The sequence below is a fragment of the Pinus tabuliformis genome, chromosome X, assembly GCF_031772625.1.
Source record: "Pinus tabuliformis cultivar Carrire ecotype Pingquan chromosome X, CPIR1, whole genome shotgun sequence".
In the NCBI taxonomy this organism is placed as follows: Eukaryota; Viridiplantae; Streptophyta; class Pinopsida; order Pinales; family Pinaceae; genus Pinus; species Pinus tabuliformis.
Window position 1 is genome coordinate 1349528092 of NC_142308.1, and position 25199 is coordinate 1349553290.

At 41.2% G+C, this 25199-nt stretch overlaps 1 protein-coding gene across 2 annotated transcripts in view; it reads right to left on the reverse strand.

Moving 5' to 3' along the window:
• Positions 1–25199, reverse strand: part of LOC149145070 (ENHANCED DISEASE RESISTANCE protein (DUF1336)) — a 483701-nt gene that overhangs the window by 398921 nt on the left and 59581 nt on the right. For both annotated transcript variants that reach the window (XM_089453046.1, XM_089453045.1), the window contains exons 5-6: positions 12720–12775; positions 12466–12539 (exon numbers count right to left, since the gene is read on the reverse strand). In XM_089453046.1, the coding sequence (XP_089309172.1) occupies positions 12466–12539; positions 12720–12775 (130 nt within the window). The remainder of the gene's footprint in view (positions 1–12465; positions 12540–12719; positions 12776–25199) is intronic.

The following is a 25199-nucleotide window of genomic DNA, read 5'->3' on the forward strand; positions in this document are numbered from 1 at the left end:
CATGTGCTAAATTTTTATGTCTCTGCCATCTTTTGCATTTTGTGGTACATTTCCTGTCGTAAGTGGCCAAATTATGCCTTTATCTTTTTTCTTTAACCGCATCAACCTTCGAGGCATCATTTGAGGACCAACCCAAAGTGTAGACAAGGGGAGGGGGAGGCTAACACCTTGTGGACCCAATGGACAAATGTGGACCCGAATAGGAAAAGTTTCAAAAGGGGTTATAATGACCAAGGGGAGTGAGATATATGTTGTCGGGAAGCGGGACCACACAAACAAAATCAGGGTTTCCCATGTAGTACCACTCCTAATGTTGGCAACCATAGAGGAGATCCCACGGGGCTAGGGTACAAAATTAACCACCAAGTTGGGACAAGGGAACAAGAGCACAATCCAAACCCATTCTTTCTGTTGAATCCCCCAACTAATCCATGTCCAGATGCGCCCAAGAAAAGAAAGCATAAACACCTAATTACATAATGAAAAGTCATAACCTTGGGGTTGGAAGGCGCACCTTCAAACATACGATCATATGAATGAGCGAGAGCACAGGATGGTTGGCTCAGGTGGCGGAGAATGGTGGCACATTCAGCAATCTAGTGGCTGCAAGGGGTTGTTGGTTGCCAGCTGAAGACAAATATAGGATAAACATTTTCGCCTATATGGGTCACCCATTGGTGGTGGGTAACAAGCCTCCTTTAAAAACTATAAAAAGGGCTCCTTGTCTCACTTACATGGAATGCCTATTAAAATTGGCAACTAGGGCCAAACTCCATGTGGGTCATCTTATTTATGGCAATTGATATTTTTCTTGGATCCCTCCCATCAAGAGGTGTAGAATTGATCTAAAGATTGTCTGATTCCGATAAGTATTCATGGAGTTATGAATTTAATTGTGTTATAAGACAATTCGTCAAGGTCGGCCAGCAACCAAATAACCCACACATGTGCTCCACGATTTAGTATAAAAAGAGGTGACTTGATAGTCATTTCTACACACACCTCTCTCTTGATTTCTCTCCACTCGCTTTGGGTTTTAGTGGAAGAGAGATCTAGGAGGAGGATGCCCTAGCCATAGTCTACCCTAACCAAGAGGACGCAATCAAGTTAGGAAGAAGAGAAGACCTATACGTTGGTCTCTACACAGTCAAGAAGGAGCCCTAACCTATACGCTGGTCTCTACACAGTCTAGAAGGAAGCCTATAGTCCTATACGTTGGCTCTATGCCCTAGACAGCGTGGAAGGGTTGTATGGACAGCGTAGGCTTGGAACCGTGGTTAGGAGGCTGCCCTAGACAACGTGAAAGGGTTGTATGGACAGCGTAGTCTTAGCCGTAGTTTGAAGGGTCAAAGGGACAACGTGGGGAAGCTTAAGGAGCAGCGTGGAGGGCTGTGGTAGGAACAACTACTGTAGGTGACAGCGGATCTGTTAAGGGCTAGTTTAGGGTTGTTTCTAGGTATAGTTAAGAGCAGGAAAGGCAAGCAGCCAGGCCGAGGAGAATAGGAGCAATACGCTGCTATTTTGGGCACCATTCTGTGGAGGCAGCAACTACAGGATTGATGTTGTGCTTGGCCGCAGGCCTAAGCACACAGTTGTGACTGCGTTAGGGGTGTTAAGGGCTGATACGCATCCTAAGGAGGCATCGTAGCTATGGAAGAAGCTTGCCAAGGTGGGCCGTAGTCCACAAGGGACTTGTTTGATGACTGTTAGGTGGAGTTAGGGTTGCGGAACTTGCCCTAACCAGGACTGCCAAAAACTGCAGAGGCAAACATAACAACAGTGTGTTTGGAGGTGTGTTGGGTCCATGATTTTGGATCAGTTTGGATGGGATGTACTTGCAACCTGTAGTAGCCAAAGTGGAGGGGCAGACTTGATGGTTAGATGCCCTAACCAGTGGCAGCATCTACAAGGTTTCTTAGGTGTTGGATACTGCCACATATGAGCAGCAATGTCACTAACAATGGGACAGCAAATGCAATCAGGGTGGAGCATGATAGATGGGACAGCAAGGACATGATGCTTGCATGGGACAGCAAGCAACCATGGTGCAGCAGTATGAGCAGTGACAGCATTAGCTAGATGTCACAGTATCGGAAGGTGCAGCAGTATGACGTGTACAGCATGGTCATGAGGTCCAACATTGTGATGATGGGTGCAGCATGGTGCAGCACGGTGAAATGCAGCATGCTGATGAGATGCAGCACAATGATAGCTGAAGGAGTCACCTTGGAGAATCAGTGGAAGCAGCGTGTCTTCAACTGATCTCATGCATCATCTTCTTAGAGATGATCTATGCTCTTATTTTGATAAGTCAAATTGTTGACTTTTGTTGTAAATGTACTGTCTCTCTCTATCTCTGCTGAACTATTGAAGAACCTATAAGAAGAATTGATCAAGGGTTTCCCCACATTGGGGTTTGTCCCTGGCTAGCGCCACATCTTATGCCCTCTTGTCTTGGATTGTCTTCTGCAATTTAAGTTTATGTTCTATTTGCAGTTTACTTTAACGCTGATGTGATTGCTAATCTGGAAACGATATTGAGCTAACTGTGAAAATTGAAATAAATTGCTCTAAGCATAGAACATACCTAAAATTAACAATGCCTTTAACGCTAATCATAAGATTCTAATGCTATGAAATTTCTCGACCTTGAGGACTTCTTGAAGACCTAACGAGAAGGAAGAGCTTGTGAAATGGTTTTGGGTTATGGTTTCTCATCTTGGGATAAGGGTTTCGCTATTTTATGAATCTCTAAGGCTTCTATAGACCAACGAACGAGCAAGAAGACCCATGTGTTTTTGAATTGTCTCAAGGATCAATGGCATTGTTGGTGTGTCAAATTATTGCAAGTGAATGTGTTTGGATTGAAGGGCTAGATCTCACCCCAAAATCCTCTAGGGTAGCGGCCAACACATGATGATCCGTACGGTCATCAAGTTCTTAGCAAAAGGAGAATCCAATAAGCTATTACAACTAGTCTAAGTACTTGTATTATGTGTTACTTATGTGTTTCAAGATGGATACTTGTTAATTTTAGATAACAATGGTATGTTCTATGCTTGCAACAATTACTTCAATGTCCTTTTATAAGATCAATGACAATTCCACTTTAATTTCCAATAGCAATCACATAAACCATTAATTCGCATCAACAGTAATAGTAGATAGAACATAAACAATAAAATGCAGAAGACAAGTCAAGACAAGAGAACACAGATATTTGGCTAAAGCCAGGGAAAACCCCCAGAGGGGGAAAACCCTTAATCAATCCTTCTTATTATCAAATATCAAATGTTCAGTAGAGAGAGAATATCCAATAAAGTACAATGATGAAAGTCAAAGTCAATGTGACTTGACTTTTGCAAAGAATCCAAACCAATATCCAATTGATGAAGTCAAAGTCAAATCTGATCAGCTTGATGAAAGTTTGCAATTCTGAAAAGTCAACCGCAGTCAACGTGCCCTAACAAATCAACATTCAACAGCCAATGTAGCATTCAAATAGCTCCTCTTAAGCTCGGTCAAAGTCAAAGATACTTGGCCTTCCTTAGTGTTCAAACATCAGCAAAAACAGTCAACAAAATGGCGAACAAACTTGGCCAAACGATGAAGTCAACCTGCGGTCAAAACAGTGCTCCAAGCCTATGGTCAAACCTAGTCAAACAGCATCTTCTTCCTCGATCCTTGGGCCAAACAATGCGGCCTGCTAGGACAGAACATTTTTTGGTCAAATCACAATCAAATAGTCCCTCAAAGTCCAAAGTCAATGCTGGTCAAAGTCTCCTCAAGAATAAAAAGTCAACGCAAGTCAAATCAGCTCCAAGAAACTCACATGTGTGGAAGAACAGTTGCCTCAGATGTACAAACCAATCAGATGAGAGAGAATGATGTGTGTGAGATGTGTCAAATGAGGTTGAGGGTCTCCTTTATTTATATGTGCTGGAGGGGGGTCAATTTGTCTAATTTAACCCCAAGCCGACCTTGACCAAATGTGCACCTGTAGGCTTGATATCAAAAACATATTTCTCCTTGTCCAAATTCGGTGCTTCCAGGGTCAATTTTGGTCCTCTTGAAAAGAAGGATTTTTCCTAATAATCACCTTATGCCAATGCGCTGCCCAAAGTGGAATTTGACCCTAGTTGCACATTTTAACACTCCCTCTCAACTAGGGAGAATTCCACCTGCCAATATCCATCCATCATCATGCCATCCTAATCATCATGTACTATCTCTACATCTCATCACGACTCTGCTAAAGATTGATATCATGATCAATAAGAAGGATCAATAGAGAGTGAGTCACAGGACATTACAACTCGCTTTCCACTAACGAAAGTCAATCCACATAACCAGGGGTAGAACCCCAATCGGACTTGATCTTGAGAGATCAAGTTGTTGAACATCATGCATCCTAGACATAGGGAGTACGGCAGTACACGATGCATCCATCTATAATTCTATGGTCCCTAAACACTTTTCCCAACTCATTGGCCAAATCAGAGGTACTTCCCAAAAGTCTCAGAGTTCAGGGATAGGAAGTATGTTGGGGTATTCATAGGGGAAGGTCAACCAATCACCTTGTTTTCATATAGCGTACTCCATAGGGGAAGGTGAACCACTCACCCTATGCTCAAATAGTGTCCTTCACAAGGGAAGGTGAACTAATCACCTCGTTTTCATATAGCGTAATCCACAGGGAAAGGTGAACCACTCACCCTATGCTCAAATAGTGTCATTCACAAGGGAAGGTGAGCCACTCACCCTATGCTCAAATAGTGTCCTTCACAAGGAAAGGTGAACCACTCACCCTGTGCTCATGTAGCTCCAAGAAGCACCCCAAGCCCCCCAGGAGCTCCCAGAGTTCAATGTCCAACTCAAGCAAGACCCTCATGAGAGGGTCTTTCCACGACTCTAAGTCTCTCTCTGAAGATTAAGAACTTGGCCTTTCCCAAGGGCTTTGAGAGGATGACAGCGACTTGTTCATCAACCCTAATCTATTGGATCTTTATGGGGTCGCACTCAGGCCGTAAAGACTAGTACAATTTCCATATAGTGTGCAAGCAGTGAGGTTCAATTTGTGTTGAGGGATCTACAGAGTGAAGGGAAGTCTTCCCTCCTCTTTGTAATCATTTTTTGAATATTGTAAATCGTTGAAGCATAATAAGAACACACAAGTTTGCAAGTTTTCCCCAGAGTTGGGGTTTCCTGGGTAAATTTCTGGTGTATTGTTTTTATGGTGTGTTTGTCTTCAGTTTTTCCGTTGTGCATGCAAGTTAGGAAACTCAACATAACATTGGATTTAAGTTAAAGTTTCAGTTTCAATTGCTTTGCTTTAGATATTTAGTGTTTAGGTTTTGGGTTTCAAGAAAAACTAACATGGTACCAAAGCTTTGCCTTTGATTGAAAACCAGCGTCATTGTTTCAATCTCAGGAGTAGATTAAAGGCCCAGAGAAAAGTGTACTTCAATTCAGGTGTTGCGCTAGGGTTTCTAGCAACGTGACCTTGGGTTTGTGAGCAGTTTGAACTGCTGCATGGCATATCTAGGGCTGAGATTTGAGGACAACCTTGACAGGGCCTCAAACATTTGTTCTTGGAGAGAGAGGATTGGGGTAGTGTTGGAGGAACTATTGATTGGGGTAGTGCTGCAGGAACAAGAGGAGAGAGTAGAGCAAGTGGGGCCCACTCAACCAATGACTCCCAGTACAAAGAGAGGATGAGCCAATTGGGCAGATCAGTGGATCAGGGAGGCTCAGGAGAGAGTTGGAGCCCCAAACTCTACATTCAGATAGAGTAGACAACCACAGAGATATATGGGGTACATGGCACTGATGATTGTGTTAATAGACTCAGAGCCTTTGTTACAAAGAGACAACCTCTCAGTAGATATGGCGAGATGCCATGGTGGAGTAGTCCTTCATCATGTTGAACGACGTCTAGGAGATAGTGCCAAGACCGATTGGCAAATCAATGGTTGGTTCACTTTGGGTGTATAAGATCAAGCACAATGTTGATGGGAGTGTGGAGAATTGCAAGGCTAGATTTGTGGCCAAAGGGTTATATCAAGTCGAAGTGATAGACTACAACGAGACATTTGCACCCATGGCACGATACTCGTCCATGAGGACCATATTGGCGGTTGCAGCGCAGATGGGGTGGAAGATCCACCAAATGGACTTGAAGGCTACCTTCCTTAACAGAGTTATTAAGGAAGAGATTTATGTTAAGCAGTCTGAGGGGTTTAATACTTTCAGAAGAGACACACAAGTTTGCAGGCTGAACAGAGCTCTTTATGGGCTCAAACAGGCACTAAGGGCATGTTATGCTCAGATAGACAGTTACCTTATAGAATTGGGCTTCACTAAGAGTGAGGCAAATCCCAACCTATACTACATTTTGGTTGGAGGACTTTTGCTCATTCTAGTACTATATGTGGATGACTTCATACTAACAGGGGCAAATAACCTGATTCGAGATTGCAAGAAGGGATCTTGCAAGGGATTTTGAGATGAAGGACTTAGGGTTGATGAACTATTTCCTTGGGCTGGAGGTATGGCAGGGTGGTAGGGAGATTTTCCTAGGGCAATGCAAGTACATACATGAGATTCTCAAGAGGTTCCACGTGCAGGATTGAAGGCCCATGACTACGACTCTAGTCACAAACTAGAGGAAGGTGGACACAACCAGAGTAGAACAAGTTGATGCCACACTTTGCAAGCAACTTATTGGTTCGTTGATGTATCTGGATTCTAGTGAACGCATGACATGATATTTGCTTCACAGTTAACCAATTGCCAGTTCATGGTTGAGCCAACCAGAGTGCACTGGGCTGCTGCCAAGCACATGTTGAGGTATCTTAGGGGCACAACAAATTATGGGTTGTTGTACAGGCAGGTTGATGGTGTGAGGCTTCAGGGTTTCACAAATGCAAATTGAGCAAGGAGTTCAACGAACAGGAAGAGCACTTCAGGTTGTACCTTCAATGTTGGGTCAACAGTAGTTTCCTAGTTCAGTAGGAAGCAAAGATCAGTGGCACTGAGCTCATTTGAGGGTGAGTATATGGCTGCTAGCCTGGCAACTTGTGAAGTCATTTGGTTAAGGAAACTACTTATTGGGTTGTTCAGTCAGAAGTCGGAGCCCACAGTCATACATTTGTTCAGTCAGAAGTCAGAGCCCATAGTTATACATTGTAACAATCAAAGTTGCATTAAGCTCTCTAAAATTCCAATGTTTCTTGACTGCTCCAAGCACATTGACATCCAGTATTGTTGAGCATGTTGTCATTGATGTCAAAGCAAGTGTCAGTGCAGTAGTGCAAGCTGGTACAGGATGCAGCGTATGTACAAGTGTTGTCATTGATGTCACAGTTTGGAGGTCATTGATGTGATGGGTTCTCAGGATGATGCAGCTTAGCCATTAAACCCTAGCTAGAGTAGAAACCCTAATTGATGGGATGATACCCTAACCTAGGGTTTGACCTTCTTGGTGCAGTTAATGATGATGTAATTTGATATGACGATGATCTAGAGTCATGGATGTTTTTGATAGATGTTGCAGCATGATGAAACCCTAACTCTAGGGTTTTGTTCGTTGGATGATGGAGAAACTCCGCAGTTCTTGGAGCTTTTGGAGCAACAGTGTATCGACATTGTCTTGGATACCTCTGTCATTGTATTCTACTCGTCTTGCTGATTCCAGTGGTATGTGAAGTGTTACATGGGCCTTCATGGTTTGAGAGAAACACTTGGTCAAAGTTGAAGATCCAATTTGTGGCCGACAACCCCTAGGGCTGATGATGTGGCATCCTTGTGATGATGTGGTAGGCAAAGAAAACCCATTAATATGATAATGTGGCAATCTAGTGAAAGATACTTTACTTTTGTTGAGGATAAATTATAACATGGGGTTTCAAATTTACTTCAAAAGTCAAATTGAAAAAAAGGGGGGTCAAAAGTGTCTTTTTATTAATCAAATTAAATCAACATTAAGGTTTGGCCTCATAAATCAAAATAAACTTAATGAGCCAAATAATGTTTCCGTGAAATTTTTTCATTTTATTAAAATTAGTTTTTAAATTCCCTCCAAACCTAGGTCGATTGGACCCATACAAAATCTATATAAATGAGTAACCTTGGCCTACTCTAATGAGACATATGTGCGAAGTATTTCTTCTGTCTGCAGTTAGAAGTAATGAAAAGTATATGCGGGCAAGTTTTTCTCTGTGATTTTTGTGTGATAATCATCGCTAATCAAATATGATACTTACGTGCGGCTTAAGGGTTTCTGGAGATTTAAATAAGATGGAAGGGCTTTAGTTTCTGAGTGGGAGAACCCGCTTAACCCATGAAATGACCTGCGGCCAGGATCGAAGTTCGGTTTGGAAATTTTTTTGGGGTGGGGAGGGGGTTATATTTTTTTCTTTTGGTCTTTGGTGTTTCGTTTGGGCAGCTCTATCTTGCACGTCTCACCATTGAATTATCACTGTAATGAAGTAAAGAAAAGGCGTGAATCTCTGAAATTGAAGCAGCTCAAGTCACTCAGTCTATTCTCAAGCAGTTATGGTCATGGCTTAAAGAGTGGAAGGTTGTCTCTGTCATCAACAAACCTCAATCCTTCCTTGAACCAAGTATAGAGCAAATTCAAGCAGTAATCCGAATCAGATTCCTCCAAGCAACAGAGTTTCACACAAGAGACTGGAAGTTTGTAATCAAGTCCGATTCAAAGGCAATTCTCTGCAACAATGTGTTCTAACGGTCAAACATATGCCCTATAACTCTGTTGGTTCTAAGAAATGAATAGAGGATATAGACAGTATATTTGCACCTGTATACATAGTTCTTGAATGCAGAAGTGGGACCTTCAATATGTGATTGGGTAGGAGTCTTGGATTTTGGCATCACAGCAGGCTTAATAGGCAGTATTTAACAGTAAGAGTTTTCGAAGGGCCTTCAGTCAAGAAAACAAGATCATCCTCAGCAGTACATCATCAAGTCTATCTCTTAGCAGATCTAACACTTCCAGTGGATGTCTTCAACATCTATAGGCAGAGAACACTTCTCAAAGATATTGGACAGAAATTGTATCAGCTCTCTTTTTGCAGAAGTATATCTAGCCTATGAAGTAGCACACTAACCATGTATCCTTGTTTTCACCAAAGTACATTAACTTGATATTTTGTTGAGACTGTACTAAGAAACCAGGGTTAAGCAAAGGTTCAATTACTAAGGTCTAAAGGGCACCTCTGGAACAAATTGAAGTATGATGATATCGATAAAGAAGTTAGTTGTAACAGTTGCATGATCAGCTAGGATTTGATATATATAGTGACAGGAAAAGTGGCAGCAGATTGAGATAGAACCGCAGTCATAGAGATAGTAGTGCAGCAGTCAGAGCAGTGGCATCAGTGGTGGAGTGGATGGTAGTGCAGCAGTTGGAGCAGTGACATCAATGACAGCAGTGATGAGTTAGAACAGTTGTAGCAATAGCAGCAGTGAGTGAGGCAGTGGCAGTAGTAGAAGCGTTGATTGTACATGGGCCATTTTCCCTGGTACAGGAGCCCAACCTTCAGGGAGCATTTGCTTCCTTCCAGATCACTGGAAAAAACCCTTGGGAGTATTGCACTTCCTTCCAGATTCGTCTTGTAAATTGTTATATGTGTATCATACATAACAGAGCTTTTGATTAAAGCCAAATCTCGTGCACTGTGTTGATGTTGATATTTTATTTACTGAATGCTCTCAATGATTTAATGATTAACTAACCAATTGTGAAAAAGAAAAAGGGATATACTGATTCACCCCCCTCTCAGTATTTCCAACAGGTACCACCACATCAAATATTGTCTTTAGAGGGGTAAAGTCAGACTCCAATATGTGTCTACAGAAGAGCAAACAGCAGATATTTTGACCAAGGCATTCGCAAGGGGACAATTTGTCTATTTCAAAGATAAAATGGTTGTACTACAAAATAGCTTCCTCTCTAAGAGGGAGTGTTGAATGGAGTTAGAGGAGGAAGGGTTCGGCCAAGTTTAGAGGTGCACTAAACTTAGCAGGGGGACCCACAAGTGGACCAAGGCACAGTTTCACACTTTATCTCATTATTTGACTTAGGAAAATTTAATTTTCCTATAGTCAAAAATTGAAGTAATCTCAACCGTCCATCGAGATCTAATCTCAGCCCTTCGTGGAAATGGTGGGACCAGGTCAACTTCATGGGGGAAAAGGGCACAGACTTGGCTCATTATGCACTAGACAACTTGTGTGTTCAGTCAACAGAGAAAGGGTGTTCAGTTCAGCAACTAGGTTTTTCAGTTCAGCGCAGCTAGGGCAACAAAGAGAGGCCAAACAGCTTTCAAACCTTCCAGCTAGCATTCATCTTCAGTCAGGCCAATTTTAGCAGTGCAGAGGGGTCGTACTCAGATCGTACAAACTTGTATGATTTACATACAATGCGCAGGCAGCGAGGTTGAGAGGGAGCAAAGCACACATCAATTTGTGTTGAGGGACTTACAGAGTGAAGGGAAGTCTTCCTTTCGCTTTGTAATCATTTTCTAAATATTGTAAATCGCTGAAGCATAATAAGAACACACAAGTTTGCAAGTTTTTCCCGGAGTTGTGGTTTCCTAGGTACATTTATGGTGTATTGATTTTATGGTGTGTTTGTCTTCAGTTTTTCCATTGTGCATCCAAGTTAGGAAAATCAACATAACATTGGACTTAAGTTTAAGTTTCAGTTTCAGTTGCTTTGCTTTCGATATTCAGTGTCTAGGTTCAAGGTTTCAAGAAAAACTAAGCCGCTAGCTTTAAGAAAGGATGCGTTGGAGAAAGAGAGGACAAGTGGCAATTATATCTAGTCTTAACGAGTAGTTATTGGCCAATATGGAGCATATGGTATAGTTTTCATGCATATTTGTCACATGGAGTGTTGGTTGCACATACTTTGAGGACAATCCAATTTTGGGGTGGTTATAACCACATTGGCAAATTAATTCATAAAATACACAATACAAGAGAGTTTGTTAGATTAGTTGAAGAGCGCCCAGGTCAAGGAGAAGAAGCCCATACCATGGATTACAAAGCCTGAGGAGGAGGATGCCTAGCTTTCAAGGAGATTTTTTGTAGTGTATTTAACATTTAATATTCCTTAACATGTGGATCTAGAAGCAATCAACCATGAGGAGCTTTAATGATGTATATAACCACTTACTGCTATTAGGTTTCGTTGCAGCGAATAGTGTATATAACCACTTACTGCTATTTTTAGGAAAGTTTTTGAGTTTAAGAATGCAATATATTGATTATTATTCCTTGGAGAAAATGATGGATCTAGGGGCTACCAGTATACTTTATTATTTTTTGTGGAGAAACTAGTGGATCTAAGAAAGAAATTGATATTTTATTGTAAGGAGATGAAGCTTGAAGTCTATAAAAGGACTAGCTCTCTCCTGTACCTAGCCATGGGATTTGAGGAGTTTCTCCTTTGCAACTTAGTTGAAAATATCTTATGAACGAAATGGAAAGTTAAAGGTTCTTCTTGTTGATGTTTTGGATTCAATATTTGCTGAATATGAATGATGGTTGATGTAGTTTATTCATTTTCGCATCATCCTCTCCTTATCACATAGGAAAACAGCCCAATAAGATGTCTCTTAACTTCATTTACCCTAGTTTGAAGTTTGAACTGGCACTAGCCTCAGTCCACCCATCACTTCATAAAAAACCATATTACAATTTTTGTTGCTAAAGTTATTTCTCCATTTCACCTTGAGCACAAATTGCATAAGCTTTAGTACTCCTATCTTAGGAATACCCTACTTGTGCCAAAGAAGACCCAGCCTAAAGTGTGAGAAAGAGTTACCATGGTGAAAATGGGTAGCTCCTCTTAGTTCCTCCAAGGTCTTGTGTCAACACTTTATCACATGAAGTGAGGGTTTGGATGGCAACACATTGTAAATAAATAATAATTGAATATATGATTAGAAGATGATCAGTACAAGTACAACTGCAAATGCAGAAATAGAGATTAAATGGTTAGTCAGCCAGTGACTGTTGGAAAAGAGCCTACTTATCAATTAATATAAGCAGGGCTTAATAATTAATATTATACCTAGCAACTTATATAATACATATTTATATTATAACAACATATATGCATTGACCTTCATTTTTGTATTGAGTTTGTGTTTCTTCATTCATCTAACACAAAGCTAGATTTTCAGCATGCTTTTGGATGTGCCACTCTGCTAATATAATAAAGTTGAACAATGTTAATAGAAAATGGAAAATGTTTGGCACAAAATAAACAAATGCATATCCTAAAGATAGCAATAAGCAGTGGATTGATTAGGAATAAAACAAAAACAAAAATTACATGGACTTCCGAAATGTTTAAACTAAGACAGAGTCTTCCTATCAAAATCGTTATTTCATAAATGTCTCATGAAACATGAACATCAAATAAGCACAAACCTTTTCCAATAGTAATGCGTTTTCTTAGTCCTTGTGCATATCTTCTAACACGGGGCCTATGCCCAAGCCCAAACCTTCAATCAAATCATTTGTGCAAGGTAAGAAGGTAAGTGGATAAGATATTATTATGCAACTAAAAATCTAGAACAAGAAATCACTACACAAAAATAAAGAATAATAATATTTTGAAGTTGAAAAATTCGACAAAGATGACTATAGCAATTGTCATGGATTTTTCAGGAAAATTGTCATACTCATCTTCATTGTTCATTATTCTCCGGGAGCTATGCCTTCCAAAATCATATGCAGCCTATACAAAGGTACCATGTCAGTTATTAAATTCACATGAAATAACCATGCAAATGGGTGATATAACCATCAACAAAATTAAATGTCAAAAGATTAAAACGAAAACATCATATAAATACAAATTCATTGTTGTAATAATGTAGCATACAATTCTTTTGATCATGCAAACTACAACGTCTCAAATTAAATTAAAAGTGTGGAAAACTGGTGAAAATTTGTCACAGAAAACATCCCCCTCTTTCATGGCCAAAATGTACTGAAATGCAAAAATTGCCCAAAATGTTTATAGGCTATTTCATGATTTGGAAATGCACCCTAAAAACATTTCATATGGTCTACAATGAATTTTCCCTTAGCAACCCACATTTCAGCATCTTTTTTTTACTTGTTTAAGCCCACTCAAGTGCAAAATGGGATCATGGGCCCCATGAAAAGCATGCAAGTGCCTAATTAAAGGAAATTAATAACAACTTAACCTTAAATCCATTCCTAAAACACTTAGACCATGACCCCTCCAAGCTGGTTTGAGGCTCACAAGGCCCTCATGAGTTTGGCATAATAAGAATGATAAAGGGCAGGGAGTCACCTCGCCCCCCTTGCATCACATAAATTTAATTTGGAAGGGGGAACCTTCATTTCCCACCCTCTTGCCAACCACCTCCATCACTTGCATGCATGAGCTTGAGAGGCAAGCCAGCCTCCAATACATCATCCTCCTTTAGCTTCTCACTATTTCCCATTCCTCTAGCATAAACGTCCTTAACCTTTGGCCCCTCCCTGCAAATGTTGCGTTTGTAGTAAAATAGGCTAGTTATATTGAGGATATTAGATGAAATATATTGGTTGATGATTATGATTTTTACAATGAAGGCCCTGGTTAAATATAGCATTGGTTGCCTTCTAACTGTTGAGAAATCCACCAAGGCGGCAACTTAGAACTTACTTTAATCGATTTTTCTTATTATGACATTATCTTGTGATATTTAATTATTAGTTCTTCTTTCAATTTATCTTGTTCTTATCATCAAGACTAATGCCAATAAATAAACAAAGGAGTTCACAAGATGTAGGCGCACAGCCAGGGCAAAACCCCTATGTAGGGGAAAACCCAATCAAGAACTCTTCCTTCAGTAGATTCAAATCACAGTGAGAGTCAAGACAACCAGGACTAAAGGACCTTCCTTCTCCACCAAGTCAGCCTCCAATAGAGATGCTTCAACAATCTTTTCCTATGTAACTTCGTCTTGAAATATCTCTGACCTATAACATCTTAAATACCTCAGATCTCGGACCCATAGTAGCCTTATCTGACCTGTAACTCTTCAAAATATCTCGACCTGCAACTTCTCAAAATATCTCGACCCTGTAGTAGCATATGTGACAAAAGATTTCGTCATCCTCTCCTTCTTTACTTTGTACTACTCTTTCTATCCGAATTGTAGACTTCAATATGTGTTGTCATGTCATACTTTGAGTAGGTCATATACCTCTTTATATATAGGCTCTTGTAGCTAGTTGTTAAAATTGGAAACGAGGGCCAATTTCCACCTTAGGACAACTCATATGATGGAGATGATTATTGCATTGGATTCCTCTTTCGGAGAGATACAATTTTGATATAAAGATCATCTCATTCTGACAAGCAGAAATGGAATTATGAATTTATTTCTCTTATGGAAAAATTGTCAAGGTTAGCCACAGTCAAATGTAGGCTCATGAAGCCCAATACATGGGTCTCCTCTCCCTCAATGAATTGTATAAATAGAGGTGACCTTTTCCTCATTTGGACATCATCTTCTCTCTCTTGATTGGTTCATACAACTTGGAGGTCTCTCTCTCTTCTTCGCACGTGTGGCAGGCAGCTTTCTCTCTTCTTCGCACGTGTCGCAAGAGGCAGAGTTTTTCTGGGTAAAACAGGTCGAAGTTTTCAAGGCGTTGACCAGTGTTGACTTAGGGTGATTTGACCAGCATTGACCTCAGTTTTTGGGCCAGAAGTTTGATTTCTCTAGGCCACATTTATTGGCACAAAAATCGAGAAGTTTGGGATAGGTTGGCTAGCGTTGACCTCAGATTTGACTACTGGAAATTACAACAGTGTTTCTCTCTCCTTTGACTAGGTCGCTGCATCAATATGTGCATCCCAGTCTCTACATCAATATGTGCATCCCTGGCGCAGCTTGGCCTTGTCTTTCTTCTTTTCTGTCGCTGACTTCTCAATCTCTGCGATGTCTGGGGTGCACCACTCTGGCGGCCATGCCTCCAGTACATTGAAAATGACGTCGTCGGTGGCTACGAAGGGTAGCTTTGTCCACTGTTTAGTCGGGTCCTTGCGCGCCCTGATATAGATGTTATGCATGTCCGCTTTAAATTTTGCAAAACTCTGCACACTGTTGTAAACAGTGGGTGACAACTGTGGCTTACGGTTGATCCCCATTCTGAGGTTCATCTCCATGAACACCCAGAAGATTTTGCTTATCCTTTTAGCATCCTTTGTGGCCCATAGTGAAGCATACTTTGCAGCCTCCAGTAAATCCCTGTCAATTATGGGGAATTGACTGTCCTCCGGCAATTCCCCAACCACGAGCACTATGGACAGCAACAGCCATGCATAGTGGAACGTTTTGCCTTGTTCCTGGGCTTCGCGGCAATTTTCTAAAAACTCCTTGCAGAGGAATTCGGACCAGTTAAACTGGACCCCCTCCGCACACTGCTCAGCTAGTGCTACCACCGACGCGGGTACTTCGTCTGTGCGGCACTTGCGCATGACCTTTCCTGCCAAGATTTGGGTCGCCACGCGCACTGCTTTCTCCTTGATGCTGGAGATGGCATAGCCCCTTTTCTTCTTTTCCAACTTGTACTTTTTCTTCATGGCCTCTGCGATGGCCAAGTCACTGCCCTTCCCTTCTGATATGTCCGCAGGGTCCTCTCCTTTGCATGGAAGCCGAGAGACGCGGTGGATCAGGTGCGGTGGATCAAGTCTGCCGTGATGGGGATGGGCTCCTCCAGCCACAAACACCCATCATGCACCAGGCAGAGTAGTTGCCTGATGACGAAAATGGTTATTGGTGCGTGGTGGAAGTGCGGCACCCAAAGCAAATTCAGTAGTCCAACCTTCTCCACTCCGCGCAACCACTTCCGCGGCTCTAGCTCTGTAACCCCCGCCGCAGTGTTCTGCTTGGGCTTCATGAGGTTCCTTGTCTCCAGGTGAGGGAACTTCTCGTGGTCAGCGAGGTCCCAATCTTCAAATTTCAGGTTCGGCACGTGTCCCAAGTGCGTGCCTTCAAACATAATATTATCTAGGAGGAGCAGGGTCTGGAGCGAGCTCTTGGTCTCGTCCAGGTCCTTGGGCACTTTCGCCTTCCCTTTTCGCGAGGGGACATAGGCGGGCAATTTTGTCGCGTGGTGCGTAGGCTGAGTGTCCTCCTCCATGCCTTCATCCTCTTCCTCCGCAATGATAAGATCCTCCAAATCTTCTTCTTCTTCATTCGTCTCTATGGTGACGACTTTCCCCTTCTCCTCCATTGACAGTTTGGTGCGCATCAGGTTCCGCGGGGACACACGTGCGAGGACCATTGCTTATTTGTACTTCTTGGGTCTTGGCGTGCGCAGTGATTTCAGGATTTCTGCCACAATCTCGGCGCCTTCTGGAACATCCCCCACAGTTAGGGCCTGCGCGGCCTCCTCAGCAATTATTTCTGTTATGTCCATAACATCCTGAGCAATTGCCATCATATTCGTTCGGAAATCTAGCACTCGCGAACTCAGGGGCTCAATCAACACTGGGCTCACAACACTCAGGGCTTTGCTCAATCGCCCAATTTGCAAATGACCAAGTGTTGTTTGTTGGGCAGCCCTTTGTATTTTATAGCACTTTTTGAATTCGAATTCGACCGTTCCCCCCAATTCCGATTCATTAATGCTTTCTTGGCAGCAGATTTTCCCAAATCTTGCCCATAAATCGCGTCTTAAATGCCTGCCGCCTGCTCCATTTGGCCTCAAGTTGAGCATCCCATCGTGAATACCATCATGAATAGTGACTTCAACAGTCACTTTCTGACCAACCCGCGCGGCAGCGCAGCCCCCCATGCGCGGTCGCGGACCTTGTGACTTTTTGTTTCTGCACGCAGCTCCAACCTCGCGCAGCTTCCGGGCAGAGTAGTTTATAGTCCCGTGCTTCCTTTCAACTGCTTGGAGCGCTAAGACTATATTTCCTTTGGCTAGTCAGGTGGCCGCACCACCCATGTAAAGTTCCAACCTGTCCCCCATCATGGTTCTTGAAGAATCCCCACCTTTTATTGTTACGGTCGACATCGCACACTTCACCATTTGCAACGCACTACCCTGGTCACTATGCTTAGCAATATGCAGTCCAAGCCAAGCCATCAGACTAATCAATTCACGGCGATAGTTCTCAAACTTGTCAGCATGATCATATGCACCCTGCCTTACCATCCTAGATCCCATCCTCCAGCTTCTTGACTTCCGCGTCCACCAAAGCGCTTTTCTTCCTTAACCGTACCCTTTCTTCTTCAAGTTCTTGGAGTCTAAGGTTTCCCTGTTCGATCTCTACTTCCAAGGTTCCGCGAACTGTCGTCCCTACCGGTGTTGGATTAGGCTTTTCAAGTTTTAGAGGGCTTACAGCATTTGTCTCATATTCTAGCCTTGGATGTGCCTACGTGGTCAGGTTCTTGCACGTGGTCCTATACACCCATAGAACCAGTGGTACGCACAGTCCCAGTCAGTTCGTTTCACATTGCGGACCCCGTTCAGTGTTGTGCACACTTTGTCAAAGGCTTCCACGCGGATAACCTTCTGCGCGCTTGGTCTTACCATACCTCCTGGTCCCAAACAGAGGGGTTGTCCGCGCCATTGTCTTGCCCGCTCTTGCTTACTGATCGTGTTTCCTACCGCGCGGACGGTGTGCCTTTGTGCAGGTTGCGCACCATATGCCTGTATCCATCTGGGAAGGTGGGCGCATCCACATCTAAGGCTTCCCAAATCGTAGGCGCATCATCCTTCTGCATTCACACTAGTCCTCAAAAGTCTGTTGGTGCGTACCCCACCACCTTGCGAGCATAGCACGCAGTACCCATTGCAGAGCATCGAAGCGTTGTTGTTCCGACACTTCTTTTTCAAATTTGTTTAGGAACTCCTCCACCTCGCTTAACCTGTCATACGTAGGCAGGTCTCTTGTCTTCGTTGCTACGCAGCGCAGTGACCTTATCATCATGTTACAGTTGAGCATGGTTACCTCGTGTAACTGGTTCTGCCATCATTCTATCTCTTCGTCAGAATCTGATGTGCAGGAGCTTTCGCGCTCCCACGATATTCGGCCATCCGCAATGGGATTTACCCAGTCTTGCTCCCACACGGTTATCTTGTAGATGCAGTCCAGATCGTTGTCGTTGTCATTGTCGCGCACCGGTTCTGTGTAGCGCGACCCTTCTGCCGAGTCTAGAGGTACCACTATGCACAGTGACCTTTTCTCAAAATCATCTTGCGCTTCTTTAGATTTATCACTCCATTCATGTCAGTGGCCCAATCTATTCCTAGTAACGCGGGATAGGGATTGTTGTCATCAACAATCTCTATCACTTCGAAATCTACTAGCACGCTTTCTCCTTCAATATCTACTGTGATTCCCTGCAATCTCCCCATAGGCTGGATCTTTTGCTGGTTTGCCATTCGCAGTTGGATAGGAGACCATTGCAATGCAGGCCTACCCATGCACTCCCATGTCTGCTTTGGTAGGACATTTGTGTCTGATCCTAGATCCAGAATCACTTGATTCATCTCATACTCCCCGATCTGCGCGGTCAATCTCATCTCCCTTTCTGTTCGTGTCGTGTGTTGTGCCACGTTTTGCACTATTACCCAAGACCTTGCTTATATTCCAATGTTAGTTAATTATCTTTGTAGACTTGAGTGCTTTGAGTTATACTTAACAACATGAAACATTCATAGAGGTGCGCGCAGTAAATAAACAGTATATTTGCCAGTTATAACAATCATGCATTAACCCAAGAACAGATACTTAGAATTATAACCAAACTTCCCTTTATTGATTCTTTCCATAGTTACAAACTCAACTCACCCTGCGCACTCAACTGCAGGCGTCTGTGCACTCAACTGCGGACTACTAGGCCTCTGCGCACTCAACTGCAGAGCCTTTCTCCTACTCTACGACCCAAAGACACACTTCACACTGCGACCCAATCACTTAGAGTTCTCATGCTTATCCTTTTTTCCTTATTCTCTCTATCTTCTTTACACTTAAAGTCTCGCTCTATTTATACAATCCCATGGTACGCAGACCATGGGTAGGGCTATCTAGCCGACATTACATTACAGGACTAGGGCGGACAACCCTGTGACTCTATGATACTCTCGCGCCCTGCGCCCGTAATTCGCGGAGCTTTACAACAAAATTCGGTCAAAATTTGGGCTTTGAGCCCCAAAACATGCCTTGGGGGGATTCCATGCCCAACAGTTTGACCAACTTGTTTTGGGCTGATTTTGACTCTCCCAGAAGGCTGAATTGGATTGTTGTTGACCAAGCTAATTGGAGGACATTTGGGGTAGCTTTGACCACCGTTGACTCTCTAGTTAGCGCTGCATTGACTGTTGGTTTGTCTGCTGATTTGGCAGATCTATTTTGGGCTTGCATTTATGATATGTACACTCTCTCTCTGCTAAACTATTGAAGAATAATAAGAAGATTTCATCAAAGGATTCCCCACATTGGGGTTTGTCCCTGGCATCCGCCGCATCTTGTGTCCTCTTGTCTTGGCTTGTCTTCTGCATATGATTTTATGTTCTATCTACATTTGCTGTCAATGTTTATATAATGTGATTACTACTGGATATAATTGGAATTTGTCATTGGGTTGCTAAAGGAACATTGAAGTAAATTGTCTTAAGCATAGAACATACCATTGTTATCTAAAATTAACATGGTATCAAAGCTGAGGTGAAGACAAAGCCCAAGCAAGAGTGAAGCAAAGCAATCACTAAAGGAAGTTGTTGGACAAGGACTTGGAACTAGTCGCAATAACGACTACATCTTTCTTCAAATCCGAGTACAAGCTTAAGGACAAGTTTGACTATCATGCATGGAAGATGACTTTGGATTTGACTTTGGAAGAGAAAGATACCATGGACTATGTAAAAGGAAGAATAGCAAAGCCTCCTTCAAATGCATTTGTTGCTGCCCAAACCAAGTACAAGAAAGGTGAGGTAAAATCTAAGAAGATTATTGTTGATTCCATTCATAATCCTTTGGTTGCATATATTTCTGATTTGGAAACATCTAAGGAGATGTAAGAAAGGCTAGTTGGGATGTTCAAAGTGAACAATTCAAATCAAATTATCTTTCCCAAGAACAAGTTGAAAGACATCAAGATGCATAGAGGAGAATCCATCCAATCCTACTTCATGAGGATCACTAAGATCAAGAATGATCTCCTATCTATTGGAGAAGTCATTGGTGACAGGGAGCTCACTCTTATTGCACTTGGAGGCCTTACAAGAGAATGGAATGGGTTCAACACTACCATCCTCAACAATGACAGGATTCCAGGATTTGAGGAACTATCCTATTGCCTTCTCCGCTCATTCTAAAAGAAGGAACAATGTTGTTCCAAGGAATCAAGGACAAGGGTTCAAATCGGGATTCAAAGAAGGAAGAAAAGGAAGGTGCTTCAACTGTAATAGGTTTGGCCACTTTGCTAGAGAGTGTCTTCACAAGAAGGATACTCAAAGAGATGATGACAACAATAACAACAACAAATTCAAGGGCATTCGCAATCAAAGGAACAACAGGTTCAATAACAAAGGAAAGAGGAATGCTCATGTTGCTCGAAATGGAGGTGGTCGTCCTCCCAAGAAGTCGAGAAACTCCAGGTATGATGAAGCTAATGTTGTAAACCAAAAGGAATTTTATCTTATTTCAGCCCTCTCCACCACCTCTCCTCCGGATACATTGGACCATTGGTTGATTGATAGTGGTGCCTCAAGGCACTTCACTGGGTACAAAGAAGCTCTTTCAAACTTTGTTGAAAAGAAGACAAGTATGTATATTATACTTAGGGATAATGCCACTTATCCCATGAAAGGAATTGGGGTCGTTACTCTTCACTTAAACCAAGGTCAAACCCTTCACCTACAAGAAGTGCTATATGTACCTGACTTGAAAAAGAACTTGGTTTCTATCTCTGCGATGGAAGACAAACACTTTAAGGTGTCATTCATTGATGGGAAGGTTCGTCTTTGGCAAAGGAATCCAAGAAACGCATTCACTCTAGGATTTAGGGTTGAAGGTCTCTATCAGGTTGGAGGAAGTCTGTTGGGAGAAATTATTTGTGACACCTCTCTTCAATCTGAATTATGGCACTCAAGATTTGCTCACCTTCATTTCAAAGCCTTACCCGATGTAAGGAAGATGGTCACAGGGATGCTCGAATTCAACTTAAATCATGAAGGTGTTTGTCCAGGATGTCAGCTGGAAAACATACAAGGGGACCATTCCCCTCAAGTGAAACTCAAACCACTGATATTCTTCAATTGGTCCATTCTTATTTATTAGGTATGTTGCTCGTGACATCTTTGGCTAGATATTTATATTATGCTAATTTTGTGGATGACTTCTCTCGCAATACATGGATCTATTTCTTAAATAAGAAGAACGAAGTATTCAAATGGTTCCTCTCCTTCAAAGCCTTGGTCGAGAATCAAACAGGGAAGAAGATCAAAATTCTGAGGACCGATAATGGGACGAATATGAGTCTAATGAATTCAAAGACTATTGTAGAGAAGTTGGCATTAAGAGGGAGACTACCACCGCATATACTCCTGAACAAATGGTGTTACCGTAAGGAAGAATCGTACTACCATTGAAGCTATCCAAACTTGCAAGGTGATTGATTACCCATAATCTTGCTCAGAAATTTCAATGAGAAATGCCAATCAGTAGACTTCGAATTACTGCATAAATTCAGATCCTTTTGATGAGGATTTCAGACCTTGTTCTTTGTGCCTAGTAATGTGCTTTATTTTCTAGGGAGTTTGGTTCTCTAAGAGAAATAGGATTAGCCTTTCGATCCTTTAAGAACATAATTTCTTTATGCCCTTCCTTTTCATGTGTAAGTTTGTGGTCTTGTTATAGTGACTAGGGCTTGATAGAGTGCCCAGAATAGGTATCTTGTTTCCCTCTTTTAATTGGTCTTAACTACAATGCTGGGATCTTTGATAAATTACAGAGATCGGACCTTTGCCCAAGACTTCGTTGTTTTCTTTAATGATCTCGACTTTGTATGCCTTATTGAACTAGCCCTTCAGTCTTTAAAACAAGATTTATATACTTCTCTAAAAACTTTTGATCTTCATACACAGGCATTCGGCCTTGTTACTGTAATTAGGGCTTGGAAAAATGCCCAGAATTGCACACGCCTTCTTCTAGGAGCTATATCTTAGAGATTCATATTTTTCTTTGATGCCATGAAGCTTTTAGTGACCTTATTCTTGCCCTTAAATAAGCAAACCTTGCTCTGAAACCATGTTGAGAAATCCATCAAGGTAGAAACTAAGAACTTACTTCAATTGATGTCTCTTACTATGACATTATCTTGTGATATTTAATTATTAGTTCTTCTTTCAATTTATCTTGTTCTTATCATCAAGACTAATGCCAATCAATAAACAAAAGAGGAACAAGATGTAGGCGCACATCCAAGGTAAAACCCCTAGGCAGGGGAAAACCCAGTCAAGAACTCTTCCTTCAGTAGATTCAAATCAAAGTGAGACAACCAGGACTAAAGGACCTTCCTTCTCCACCAAGTCAGCCTCCAATAGAGATGCTTCAACAATCTTTCCCTATGTAACTTCGTCTTGAAATATCTCTTGACCTGTAACATCTTATATACCTCAGATCTCGGACCTGTGGTAGCCTTATCCGACCTGTAACTTCACAAAATATCTCAAACTGCAACTTTTCAAAATATCTCGACCGTGTAGTAGCATATGTGACAAAAGATTTTGTCATCCTTTCCTTCTTTACTTCATACCTCTCTTTCTATCTGAATTGCAGACGCCAATATGTGTTGTCATGACATACTTTGAGTAGGTCGAATACCTCTTTATATATATCGTCTTGTAGCTAGCCTAATACTTCTTGAAGCCAACTTGATCTCTCTTTGGGGTCGACTTGTTGTCCCTTTGGGATCCTAGAAGCCTTCAATGGAGGCTTGACCTATTGACTTTTGACACAAGCATGAAACTCGTGCTTTAGTAAGTCAACTTAATAATAATAATAAAATTATTTTGACAAATATATTACATCTTGACTCAAGTATAATTATTAAGACCGACACTAGTTACATTTTTCAACACAAACGAGGGATCATGATATTTGATAATGCCCCTTTACATAATTATTATATTTATTTTATTATTTTTATACATAACATTGTCTTCCCCTCAAAATAAATGCTTTGTCCTCAAAGCATAGGTAACGAGGGATGTTGTTGATGAAAATATTTTGTCTCCCAAGAGGCTTCTTCTTCTAGTAGGTTCTTCCACTTAATAAGATATTCTTTAATTGCTCATGAGTGTATTTTCTTTTCTCCAATGGTAATGATTCCTTTTGGTTCTAAAATGATCTTTCCTTCATCATCTAATGTGGGGAGTGTCGTCTATGCTGCTTGGTGCTTACCTAGTACCTTCTTGAGGCAAGATACATGGAAAACATTGTGAATGTGGCTTTTATCAGGAAGGCTCAAGCTGTATGCTACTTGAATGATATTTTTGTTAATCTGATATGGTCTGTAGAACTTTGGTGCCAATTTGTTTTTTCCTTACTTCTTCAGGGATAATTATTTGTAGGGTTGAAGCTTAACAAATCCATGTTCTCCAACCGCAAATTCTCTTTTTTTTCTATGTTGGTCAGCTGCTTGTTTCATACAATTTCTTGCAATATTTAAATTCTCCTTTAGTGTCTGAAGGACTTTTTGGGTTTCTCCTAATTGATCTTTTACTACTAGAAATTTTGTTTCATTTATAGGGAATTCCTTCCATTTAGGGGGCTCATAACTGTAAAGAGCTTGAAATGGAATCATTTTGGTTGAACTATGATAAATAGAGTTGTACCACCATTCAACAAAGTGTAACCATTGAAACCATTTATTTTGTTTGTCTGTTACATAACAACAAAGGTGAGCCTCCAAACATTTTTTAACAATTTTTGTTTGACCATCTATTTGAGGACGATAAATTGAACTGATGTTGAGGTATGTTCTGATCTATTTGAAAAAATCTTTCTAGAAATCCCATTTAAATTTGACATCTCTATTGCTAACAACAAATGTTAGAAATCCATGCAATTTGTATATATTTTTGCAAGATATTTCAACGATTTGCTTTGCAGAGTTTGATTTCTTTATTCCCATGAAGTGCACATACCTGGTGAGTATGTCGACTACTACAAGAATTTTGTCCTTTGCATCTGACACAGGAAGTCCTTCAATAGATTCCATCGATATTTCTTCCCACTTTTGGTTTGGAATATTTAGGGGATGGAGCAATCCGGGGGTCATATTGTTCTCAATTTTATTTCTTTGGTATTGATCACACTCTGCTACATATTTTTGAATATCATTATTCATTCCTTTCCAAAAAAATGATTGGCATGCATTATAGGTTTTAAAGAAATCCACATGTCCTGTTGTTGGTGAGTTATGGGATTCTTTGAGTTTTTTGGACTTAAATTTTGAATTTGGGATTTAGGTAAATTCTTTCTTTATACTAAAGAATATCATTTTTCCAATAAAATTTTAAGTTTTGAACAGAATAATTGATTATAGCTCATGTTTCTGAATCTTTTGCATACTTAATTTGAATCTCATTGAGCCATATGGAACTACAACTAAAACTGCAAGTGATGGTGACTCTGTCTTTTTGGGATAGAGCATCTACTGCTATGTTTTCTTTCCCCTTCTTATGTAATATCTCCATATCAAAAGTAGCAATTTTTCAATCCATTTATGTTGTTTTGTAGAAAGTGTTTTTTGTTGGAGAAAGTGTTGAAGACTATTATGATATGTTCATATCAAAAATTTAATTCCCAAAAGATATTGTCTCCATTTGGCTAGTGTATGCATAATGGCGGAGCATTTCCTTGTCATATGTAGATTTTAGGCATTATCTTTTATTGAATTTTTTGCTTTCAAATGCTATAGGATGGCCATCCTGCACCACCACTACCCCTATTCAGAAACCTGAAGCATCACATTTGATTACAAAAGGTTTTGAAAAAATTGGAGTTGCTAGTACAAGTATAGTGGACACAATTTCCTTTAAATGTTCGAAACACCCTTCTTCTTTGTCATCCCATTGGAATGAGTTCTTTAGAAGGCTTGTTAGGAAAGTGGTTA